The sequence below is a fragment of the Theropithecus gelada genome, chromosome X (assembly GCF_003255815.1).
Source record: "Theropithecus gelada isolate Dixy chromosome X, Tgel_1.0, whole genome shotgun sequence".
Taxonomy (NCBI): domain Eukaryota; kingdom Metazoa; phylum Chordata; class Mammalia; order Primates; family Cercopithecidae; genus Theropithecus; species Theropithecus gelada.
Window position 1 is genome coordinate 134,123,874 of NC_037689.1, and position 12,115 is coordinate 134,135,988.

At 41.8% G+C, this 12,115-nt stretch overlaps 1 protein-coding gene across 1 annotated transcript in view; it reads right to left on the bottom strand.

Annotated features, from left to right (window-relative positions):
• Window positions 1-953: 953 nt before the first annotated feature.
• The window catches only part of ARHGEF6 (Rac/Cdc42 guanine nucleotide exchange factor 6), a 116,938-nt gene continuing 105,776 nt past the window's right edge, over window positions 954-12,115 (bottom strand). Inside the window, exons 17-22 of the mRNA XM_025372211.1 lie at window positions 10,932-10,952; window positions 9,629-9,722; window positions 8,337-8,426; window positions 5,276-5,375; window positions 2,404-2,458; window positions 954-1,094 (exon numbers count right to left, since the gene is read on the bottom strand). Of these exons, the coding sequence (XP_025227996.1) occupies window positions 954-1,094; window positions 2,404-2,458; window positions 5,276-5,375; window positions 8,337-8,426; window positions 9,629-9,722; window positions 10,932-10,952 (501 nt within the window). The remainder of the gene's footprint in view (window positions 1,095-2,403; window positions 2,459-5,275; window positions 5,376-8,336; window positions 8,427-9,628; window positions 9,723-10,931; window positions 10,953-12,115) is intronic.

Below are 12,115 nucleotides of genomic sequence, written 5' to 3' on the forward strand. Positions count from 1 at the left end.
AAGCAAAGCACATACATACTAGTTTACACACCACTTGGTACGGCTGGCTAAAAGCACTGGGGAAATAGAAAACTTACACACTAGGCAGAAGATGAGGGAAAGAAACCTATCATGCAATGGGAAAAGGCGGTCAACTCTGCTACTGAAAGGGAGGATTGTCCAGTAGAATTTGCTGATGGATTTGATGTTGGTGTGGGGTGACCAGAGCTTCTGCCCCCGTGAGTTACAGTTTACATGACATAAAAGGAATAAGGGTACTACAGTTTTCTTGGTCTTAGAGACAACATGGGGCAGTAATTTTAAAACCTGTGATTGAGGGGAGGCATGTGATGGTCTAAGGAAGGGCAGCTGGATCACTGGGCAGATGTGTTTGTCTTTCATCCTACTCTAGCCATAGTCTGGAATATCTGCCTTCAGTAAATTAAGTACTAAGAGGCTTGCAGGTACAGGAAAGCACTGGGGGAAAAGTTGGGTTCACATTTAATAAGCCTTGGCCAGCTGCTTTGCAAGGGCAGCCAGCCCAAAGAATGTGACCTGAGGGCAATGGCTGTTGCAGAGGCACTGTGAACTGAAGGCAATCTGAAGACCTTTTAAGTAACTGGCCTGTGTTCCCTTTCTCTTTCTCACTGAATGGAAAAGACTCTGGGGCCATTTCTACCACCACCTCCTGCTTTTTCCCCTGTTGAAAAAGAAATGAACAGCCAACCAATAACCAAACAACAGCAAATGCCCAAGCGCGCACACGTGCGCACACACACGCACACAGAGGGGAGAGAGGGAGAGAGAGAGAAGAGAGAGGGAGGGAGGAAGGGAGGGGGAGAGAGAGAGAGAGAGAGAGAATGAGACTCAAACACAAAACAAAAGCCAAAGAAGTGAGCAAACTGAGTCAAATCATTCAGCAGGACATTTCAAGATGCCCTGAAGGCACACTCCACCCGGTGGCACAGTGATGGTTATGGAAGAATTGAGGTCTTGCTACTGGACTCGGCTCGAATACACTCATCTGTTTGCTTCAAAAGCCTCCGCACCAGCTTTTCTAGGTCCCTTCTTGACTTCAATTCTTCTTCCAGGCATTGCTTCATTCTTTTATTTTCCTATGATGGGGAAAGATTTCTTGATTACGAAACAGAGGGGGGCCCTTCCAAGGGCTCCTCCTGCTCATCCTCAGGGCAGCTTTCATCACTGACTCTCTTTCCTTCCTCAACCTTCCCTCCCTCAGCATCTATCACAAACCAGCCTGTCGATCCTCCTGCCTGTCTCTGGGAAACCTTTTGGATTCTTCTTCCCTGCCCTGACCCTCTTCTAATTTAACTCGCTTTTCACTTAGTGTCACTTCTCTTTCAATCCAAGTGTCTATTAAGGGGACTCCCAAATATCTCCGGTACTGACCTCATCTCCTGAGAATCGGGTCCACAATCTCAACTGCCAGCCTGGTATTTCTTTTTATTATTATTGTTATTTTGAGAGATGGGGTCTCACTCTATCGCCAGGCTGGAGTGCAGTGACATAATCATGGCTCACTGCAGCCTCAAACTCCCGGGCTTAAGTGATCCTCTCATGTACCTGAGATTACCTGGCAGCAGCTTGGTATTTCCACCTAGATATGTCACCTTAAACTAATCAGGTCCTAAAGTGAACTCAGTATCTCTCTCAACACCTCACATTTCTCCTCCTCCTGTGGTTATTGATCCCCATGAAGGAGCACCACCATATGCAACTAGACACCCTGGGAAGAAGCTTCATCTTTAATCCCTGGCTCTTTCTTAATCTCAAAATCACATTATCCTTGTCCATAGGTTCAAACTCTGCAATATGCCATCCTTTACATTCATTTTCCTCCTCCCCAGCCTCATTGCCCTGCCTCAGTTCAAGACTCTGACAGATCTCACCGTGAGTTTTGTAAGAACCTCCTAAGTGGTCTTCTAGTCCCTGATCTCTCTCCCCTCCCATCCATCCTTCACTCTGTCACCAGATACAGTCAGTCCTCACATACAAGACACAGTGTGACAGTGTGCATCACTGAGCCATATCGGCAGTGATGCTGGACCACATCGGCAGAAAAGCCCACAAACCATGATTAATGGTTCTCTTTACACTTACACACTGATGAATGACTAGTCTTTTCTTAAAGTCTGTTTATGGATGTCAGAGAACAGGAAAGTTGTAACTAACTTTGGGACTCTATTGTGAACTACTACATGGAAATACAGGCAAGCCTCAGAAATTTAAATTCAAGGCTACATGATAAAATCAACAAACAAAACCTACCTTGATGACACAAGGAAAATAAAAATGCCCCCTTGCTACCTTCCTCCTAGGCCTTCCCTGAAAGCATGGGCAGTGTGAGGCAAGGAAAAGAGAATGGTTCTGTTACCCAAGAAAATGACTTTTATATTTTATTACCTGCTTCAGTTCTTTGACCTCGTCCTTCAAGGCGTAAACAGTATCAACAAGGCTCCTAGAACATAAAGATAAAATTCAGAGACAAATGGCTTGCACTGAGGTACTGTTAAAATACTAAACAATAAAAGCCACTTTATAAAAATACAGATCCTGAAAAACAGTGAACTTTCTAGCTGATTGGGAATGGTACTGCTCTAAATGGCTTCCATCTTCTTCATTTTGGTGGAAGAACAACCACCACCACACATGCTTAGCTAAATGCAATGTCATTACACTTTTTCTATACTTCCCTCCTCCTTTTCTACTCACTTCCCAGCTTGGGTGAACAAAACACAAGAGACTGGCCGGGCGCGGTGGCTCAAGCCTGTAATCCCAGCACTTTGGGAGGCCGAGATGGGCGGATCACGAGGTCAGGAGATCGAGACCATGCTGGCTAACACGGTGAAACCCCGTCTCTACTAAAAAATACAAAAAATTAGCCGGGCGAAGTGGCGGGCGCCTGTGGTCCCAGCTACTCGGGAGGCTGAGGCGGGAGAATGGCGTGAACCCGGGAGGCGGAGCTTGCAGTGAGCTGAGATCTGGCCACTGCACTCCAGCCTGGGCGACAGAGCGAGACTCCGTCTCCAAAAAAAAAAAAAAAAAAACACAAGAGACTAGGGCCCATCACTAAGTTTTTCTTTTTCTAGCTTTGTTGAGGAATAATTGACAAAGGTGTACAATGTGATGTCTTGATATATGTATACATTGTGAAGTGGTTACTACAATCAAGCTAATTAACATATCCATCTCCTTACATAGTTACCTTTCGTATGTGTGTGGCAGAAACACTCAAAATCTACACTCTTAGCAAATTTCAAGTATACTGCATTGTAAACTATACAGTCTTCCCTCCCTCGGTATCCATGGGGTATTGGTTCTAGGACCCCCATGGATACCAAAATCCACAGATGCTCAAGTCCTTAATATAAAATGGCATAGCATTTGCATATAACCAACGCACATCCTCCCACATACTTTAAATCATATCTAGATTACTTATCATACCTAATACAATGTAAATGCCATGTAAATAGTTGTTATACCATATGACTTAGGAAAAAACAATATGGTATAACACAGTGCATACATATATCAAGACATCACATTGAACACCATTGTCAATTATTCCTCAACAAAGATGGAAAAAGAAAACCTTTATTAGGTATGAAAAAAAATCTGTACATGTTCAATACAGATGCAACCATCCATTTTATCTGAATTTTTTTTTTTTTTTTTTTGATCTAGGGTTGGTTGAATCCACAGATGCAGAGCCCATGCAAGCAGAGGGCCAACTGTAGTCAACATACTGTACATTAGTTCTCCAGAACTTATTCATCCTGCATACCTGAGATGTGGTACCCTTTGACCAACATCTCCCCATTTCCCCTTTCCCCTCAGTCCCTAGAAACCACCATTCTGCTCTCTGTTTTTAGGATTTCGATGTTTTCAATTCCCATCATAAGGTTTTGATTTATCTAGCTTTGGGGCAGGAATGAACATCACCTATCACATAATGAGAGGTATCAGAAAACTGCCTATTCTACAATATCTGTGCTGTGACATTGCCCTTTTCAGTTCTCCACTGCACATGACACAAAGTCAGAGGCATTCTTTCTGGAATATCCCAGTCAAATATTACCCAAAAAAGGATGAAGCACCCTGGCTGGGTTGTGTAATAGCCTTTTCCTCTCTGGGTCTCTCCCTGGACAAAGATTTTGGAGATCTAAGTTTTGGTTCTGATCCTGCCACTTACTAGTCCTCTGTTCTCCGGGAACCAGTTTCCTTCTCATCCTCCCTTCGTCTTAGTTTCTTTACATGCAAAATGGGGATAATAGCACATTTTCTGAAAACCTCACAAAGTTGTAAAAATGAATATAGTTATAATAAGAACTAACTATCATTATTTATCGAGTGCTAGCCTTTATACTTACTTCATTTAACCTCACAACAACGCTGAAAGCATTACCACCATCCTTATTTTACAGATGAGGAAACTGAGGCACAGAAAGGTGAAGCAACTTGCCCCAGGTCACACAGCTAATGAGTAGCAGAATTGGGAGCTGAACCACACTGTTTTTCGCTTGAGCCCAAGTACTTAACCATTTTGCTGTATCACTTCACACAGCAGATGTAAAATGCATTGACAGTGCCAAGCACCTTGAAATATGCTGTCCCATGCAAATTTAGGCCTGACTTCAGAAATGACTCAAGTTTAGACAAATGAATTATTTGGCTACTTTGTGTTAATTTTATGAGCCAGAAGGTACTTAACCTGATTTTCCCCCATTAGGTCACCCACACTACTGTGTAAAGGTAAGTCGGAGACATAATTTCCCTGAACTTCCTGTACCTCAGTTTCTTTATCTGTGAAAGTGGTGAGAGTAATGTTTATCTAACCGGATTGCTGTAGGATTTTAAATGATGTCAAATATGTGAAAGCACAGCTTCTGACTCAAAACATGTGAGTGGCATCTGTCTGGGCAGGGAAATCGGTTCTGTGGCTGGAATTCCCAATCACTTCCTAAACCCATCCAGGGCACTGATGTTCCCATGTGCTCAGAAGCAGCTTAATGGCTGGGGAGCTGGCTACAAGGGTAGCTGCCAGCTGGAGCTGCTTTGGAGGGCTCTGTCACCTCTGCCTTTCCTTCCTCTTTCGTTTTGTTAGTGGGCAGCCCTCTAAAGTCTCCCAAATGCATGCTCAGCAAAGCAGGCCACATTCCCAGATAAGGAGGGGTTGTCCCTCATCATAGGCTCTCCATGTGCCCTACCGTCCTACCAGACCTTCTTGCCAGCTCCAAGATAAAGTAGGCAAGGTTTTGCCTGCTCTACTCACTTTTCTTCCATGATGGTCTGGCCGTTGCTTCTGGTTTCTTCAATGATGAGTTTCTCTTCCTCAGGGAGTAGGACTTGTGGAATGGAATCTTTTCGAGTACCTACAAACAAGGGTTGCAAGAGGGAGGAGGAGGGAGAGTTACTAGTGAAGAGTAGAAATAGTGGGTGTTAGTTCCTTTCCACTATTGTTACAGAAGGGTCTTTGTTCATAGCATGTTGCCACATTACACCCAGAGGACAGTCACCTATCATTTGCTGACTAAATTTTCCTGACATGAGAATTCTAAATGGCCAAATATACTGATTCAATCTTCCCAAGGTGGGAAGCATTTTGTATTCAGAAAAATAAAGCAAAAGAGCCCCTGTAATACCTGTCCACAACCAAGACCTCCATTCTTTCCTGTTTTGCCTCCTCCAGAGCAAAGAGCTGACCAGTGATCACTCTTCCCTGCAAATCTCCAGGGAAGGACACACTACATCCTATGCTACAGTGTTTTGTCACTGTAGCAAAAGTCAGGTTGACAGTAGCACTGCACTGAAACACAATGTGCTTTAAGGGCCTCAGAAGCATCATCACTCCCATTTGTTCTCTTTACAGTCTTATAGGGTAAAGTAGATATGTCTCCTAAGACCATTTTAATCAAGGGTGGAGTGAGGTTTGGAGATTATCACATCATCAGCAAAGATGCAGATGTCCACTACTCAGAATGTCTTCAGGCTCTGGGACAGAAGAGGTGACACAACAGGCATGGGGGCCCAACCAAACAGCTCTCCTGCACCTCCCTCACTCTGGATCCTTCCTCTCAGAGCTCAAGTGCTTAATCTTTGGTCTCCCTGAGTCACTGGCTTCCTCTCTTCTAGGCCAAGTTCCTTCAGAGGTGTGTACACTCACTGCCTTCACTTGACCACCTCCCCTTTCTTGAGGTGAGATGTGTCTCTGCCTTCTCCAGTGCCTAGCACTTTGTAGGTGCTTAATACAGGTGGCCCCCCATATCCGCAGGTTTCACATCTGCAGATTCAACCAACCGTGCATTGAAAATATTCAGAAAAAATAAAAAGCAATACAAATTTAAAACCCAATGCAGTATAACAACCATTTACATAGCATTTACATTTATTAGGTATGATAAGCAATCTAGAGATGATTTAAAGTATATGGGAAGATGTATGGAGGTGATATGCAAATACTCCACGATTTCACATCAGGCACTTGAGCATTGTCAGATTTTGTTATCTCTGGGGGTCCTGGAGCCAATCCCCTGCAGATACCAAGGGACGAATATAAGTGGAAAGCAAAGTGAATGACTGGCTGAATGCAGTAAGAGCCGACGGTAGTCAGTTCTAGAGAAACAGGACTTCCAGTTAGAGAGGGATAGAAGATAGGAGGTCACCACGATGCTAAATGATCTGCTGTGTGACAAGCACAGTGCCAGACATCTTCCACATGTAAAAGGTTGGGTAGGGAGCAAGGGTGAAGATGTGTCTTTTTAAGCCAGAATATCTGGCTGCACCTCCCAGCTGCAGACCCATCCACTCCGTCAAATGTAAAAATAGGTGGTGCAAGAGGAGATGAGGTCAGATTTTGTAGAAGGGATGCTTCTGGTATCTCTTTGTCCCCCTCTCTTCTCCAGTTCTCAAAACAAAAACTGCCCTCACTTTCCTCTCCTGGTTCCTTGAAACATGTTATCAGAGCTGTGCATGCCCAAAGCCACAGCCAGGTTTTCTCTGTGAAGCAGAGTGTGACAGTCCTCTCTTCATGGCCAAATGTGTCAACTTTCACATTGAATTCCCTCCCTTCCTTCCTTCCTTCCTTCCTTTCTTTCTCTTCTTTCTTTCTTTCTTTTTTTCTTTCTTTCTTTCATTCTTTCTCTCTCTTTCTTTTTTTCTTTCTTTCTTTCTTTTTCTTTCTTTCTCTTTCTTTCTTCCTCTCTCTCTCTTTTATTTTTTTTTGATGGAGTCTCACTCTGTCATTGGAGTGCAGTGGTCCAATCTTGGTTCACTGCAACCTCCACCTCCTGGGTTCAAGCGATTCTCCTGCCTCAGCTTCCCAAGTAGCTGGGACTACAGGTGTGCACCATCACACCCAGCTAACTTTTGTGCTTTTAGTAAACACAGGGTTTTGCCATGTTGCCCAGGCTGGTCTTGAACTTCTGGCCTCAAGGGATCTGCCTGCCTTGGCCTCCCAAAGTGCTGAATTACAGGCGTGAGCTATCATGCCCAGTAGAATGCTTCCTTTATGTCAGCCTTAGAGATGCATTACTCTGAAAGAATATGTCAAGGCACCTAAGAAATCCCCTCCCACATTCAAATGATTGGTCACTGGCTGTCCAAAATGGAGTGCTGTGGAGTATTCATTTCTTATGTAGGTGCAAAAACCTCACAAAAGGTATTCTGAATGTCTATAATAATGGGAGACAAAAGACATAATCGAAGTGACCTGGCTTTTAAAAAGCATAAAGATGAATCAGAAAATATTATCTCGCTTTCGTTTGTAACCTGAAAGTTGTTTGGGGAAATACCCTAACCCAATAGCTCCCTGATAAATTGTATACATTTTGGACAACCTCTGCTAAGCAGCTACATTTCCAGATTTTCAGAGCAACTTTGAAACTTGAGTTTGGTGAAGATTGTTCGTTTAAATATGCAGCTGATCAAAGATAGTATTTTGACTTCCTTTCCAAATCTGCCTATAAGAAGAGATTAGCATCAGTTCACAGACACAGGAACTCTCTGGGCCCTTTAATTCCTAACTAGTGCTGGTGAAGGTATCTGTGTACTTCAAAGGAGAACAACTTTTAAAAAATTTTTTCACTTCTATCACCTCCAACTCTTTTACTCTTGCATCTCTCTTTCTGGGTGAAAAACAACAGTGGGTAAACAAACCGCTTGGTAGCTAAAACCACCTTATCTGAAAGATGCAGTCCTGCACCACTCCTCTGCACTAAGTCACCTGCTTTCCACACCCTGCAACCCATCTGGGTTGCTTTTCTCTTTTTCTAAAAGACACTAAGCAGTAAAGAAGAAACGTCACTCACTAGAGAAAGTAGTTTGGGGGAACCTACTTGAGCCATGGCCTTGTTGAAAGTTTGCACTGGTGCAGTAGGCTTCGATCACTTTAAGGATCTGAGCATCCTCTTCCAGAGCAGCTGTACCTGTGAAATTTAATTCATCATGACTTTTCATAGATACATGCCTTTGGACCCTCAAAATGATGCAGTGCACTCTACTGCCTGGGACTGGCTTCTCTGACCAGTAGAGTTTGTGAAAGGCAAGAGAAAGAGCTGTCCAACGCTGTTTATGGAGAAGAGTGACAGCATCCTCATGGAGCTTTGGAGTCAGCCTCAGTGAGCTCAACTTAGTGGAGGGCCTACTCCTGAAGCCCAGAGCTCTACACTGGGAACCAGGGTAGCGGGGTGGTGTTCTGTCAGTGGTCTCAGTGAGGCCAAAATCACAGCACTGAGCTTGTTGCTAGCTTAGTTCCCATCGATATACCCCAGCCTTCCTCTCCTTTAAATTTCAAGGTTCACCTTTAGGAAGCTTTCCCTCATTAACCCCACCCAATTTTCTAACGAGTCAGTGTAGTCACTCATTCTCCCTCCCCCCTCCTCTTCTACTCCAAACTCATTCTTGCAATGGCTGGATGGCAGCACCCTGTGAACATGCCAATGTGCATAACCAGGTGTGGGGTGGAGGGTGAGGCATGCCAAAGCTGGGGTGGAGCAAATATTTATCCAAACTATATTCCCAGCTGATACACACAATTCTGCCACCTCTTTGTGAGACACCGCTTACTCCTTCACATGTGTCCTAAAGTACCTTGTGTCCCTAAGTACCTTGTTGACAGCCTTATAGCCAAATATGTCCATATCGACTGGCTGACCGACTTTGCAGTCTGTCTCCAAATGAAGCCATGTTTCTAGATGTGGGCAGGCTGATTCCCTGAGTAACTGTGAGCATCACTGAGCATGTGATTTCTGGAAGGACTTCAGCCTTCGGGTCTATTTAGTCTATCTCCCTGGAGAAAAATATCTCAAGTATCAGAAACTAAGAGGGAAAAAAATGTATCCGTAAGAAATGGGTCCCTTTAGAGGTTCTAAACCAGGTGAGGCAAAATGCTCAACACAAAAATGATACAGATGACATCTGCCTGAGATGACATGAAGTGCAGCTGTAAGAAGCTTATTCAAATGTTTAAGAAGTGACCAAAGCTTTCCGTGCATTCTTCTTTATATGTAAAAGACAATGTCAAGAAAAAATTGCTCCAATCATCTGCTTTCAAATAAATCCTCACATAAAAGAAGATTCTCATGTTAATTTATCCATAAACAACTTTCAGAAAGTACAAAACACATACTTTTCCTAATCACATATTCCTCCTCTGATGGTTTTCTCTCAGTCTTCCTTTTATGAAGAAATTTCTTCATCGTTTTAGGGCTTTTACTAGACTCCTGTAAGGACAGAAGTTTCTTAATGAATTAAAATTCTCCCTCAAAAACAAAAGTAAAAGCACGAGTGAAACTAAATAGAATTCCTCTCCCTTATTTTGACAGTCTCAGTTAGGAGTACATCAATGTTTAACACTATGCACAATTAAAATGGTTCCAATAAACTCTAAAAGGTTAAATAAAACAGAGGCAATGACATTATCCTCTCAATTTGCACACAGGTGGGACTAAGAGTGGAGTGTGCCTACTGAAGACGTGGCAGATTCTCCTGGAGGCCAAATGGCTTTAGGGAACCATCTGCAGAGAAAGTAAGGGATGTCACCCTAAAAACGTAACAGTATTCCTAATTTGGCTTACATTCCCCACTGATACAGTTTTAGGGGAACTAAGCCACTGTAACCACTAATGTAGTATTGATCACTTTTCAAAGAGCTTCAGAGCTATTTAAATAATTCTGCCTTAGAAACAGTCCCACAAAGAAGAATATAATTTCCATTTGTGAGACAGGAAAACTAAGGCAGAGAGACTAAGTCATTTTTCTGCAGAGAGAAGAATCAAATGAAGGATTTCCTAATAAATAATTTTGGGTTAGAAGTAACACGCCCACAGCCAAACTTAATTTTTCATATATAAAGCCATGTATTTAACTAGTAGACAAAATAAATGTATTGAATTTGTTTTTGCCATATGAGTAACCAGCAGGTCAAAAAAATACTCATTGACAATATCCTTAATCCTTAATCCAATAATCTGTAAACAGATTAGCAACTTAGACTTAGGAAAAATCTCTCATGATCACCTTATCCCAACTTTCCAAGAAATATGTAGACATGGAGCATGGATATTAATTATTAATAGTAGCTTAAAAATACAGGAAACAAATCATTTAATTTATTTCACTCAGCCACAGTACTTATACTTGAAAAAAGACAGATATGAAAAACTCTCACATGACAAAAATAACAGGAAAAAGCAGCACTTTAAAAAAACGCAGGAAAATGGGGCATTTTAGGGCATTATGACATTTTTATATGTATTTCACACAAGCCTGCTTTTTCAACAAAGTACTTACATGTCAGAATTGCATCTTCATATTTTAGCCACCAATTACAACAAGGGACAAAACAAGCATAAGGGAAAGCTTCATTCATCAAAGGTTACAGCACAGCATTATGATGTCACTGTAAGCCAAAGATATTGTTCTACCCTTACCTTTAAGATATAAGACATCCTCTAAAATGAATATGTAAAGAAAGAGAAGATGAGCGTGAGAGGTCGATGGTTATAATGACCAAATCCACTTATCAATAATTCTAAAACAACATTTGAAATGTTAGTGTTATCATAAATTACACAGAGGGAATATAATCACATTTCCCACATTAGTTTCAGATGCAATATTATCATGCAAAAGCCTGAGGAATACAGTTCTGTGCAGAATAACAAATGCTGAAAACAACTGAAATACATACTATCTAGTAGGAATATATTAATAACTCTTTTCCCCCAGCAGAAACGAAGTGATCATGCCTTAGTTTTAATAGATTAGTTATGTGAAGGATTAAGTCAACTTTACTCTTCGAAGCTCACCTTAATTTGAACTTAGTAACTGATAATTACAAAATATCCGTCATTAAAAAGGAGACCGAGGTAACTATGAAGTGGCACTCCTGGTTTACATAATCAAAGAAGAAAATTGGATGACTGCAAGAATTGCAGGTAAATTTCCAAAGTAAATCTGTGGGACTGCTTCCTGACCAAATTCTAAATACAGTTATATAACAAAGATTCAGTTCAAGGGTTGTTTGTCCTATCATGTCAAGTTGAAAGGATCAAAACATCCTCCAGTGTCCAAATATTGTCTTATTTTTACTGCACTTAGAGTTGGTAGCAACAATTAATCGAAAAAAAAGCATGGTGGTTTAAATCAAAACACTCAAAATTGAGCTGAGTCTGCATCACTCATCAAAACACACATTTGATCTAGAAATATATGCTGCCTTTGCCCCATAATTCTAAGACTTATCTCATAACTGTCACAAACTTAATCTTCACCCAACGAGACTGATTTAAAGAACAGTTACTAATAAATGAGTATCTTTTCTGAAATCTGAAATGATTTGAGACAGGTTAGGGATAAAGCCACTGTTTGGATGGAAAAGTAATACTCCACACAGTTACAGAAGCTAGTGAGTGACACTTCCTGACTGCAACTTCAAGAGAAAAAAAAAATACACAAAACCTTTAAATCCCCACACTACCCAAATATCAAATGGCCTTTAAGGTTGTCTCTGAGAAGCCTCTTTTTAAAAGACACTCCTTTCATCAAATTCTTTTCTCATTCCAATTGAAGCAAATATCACTTTTATAGTTTGGACTCATAGCTTGGTCCCATA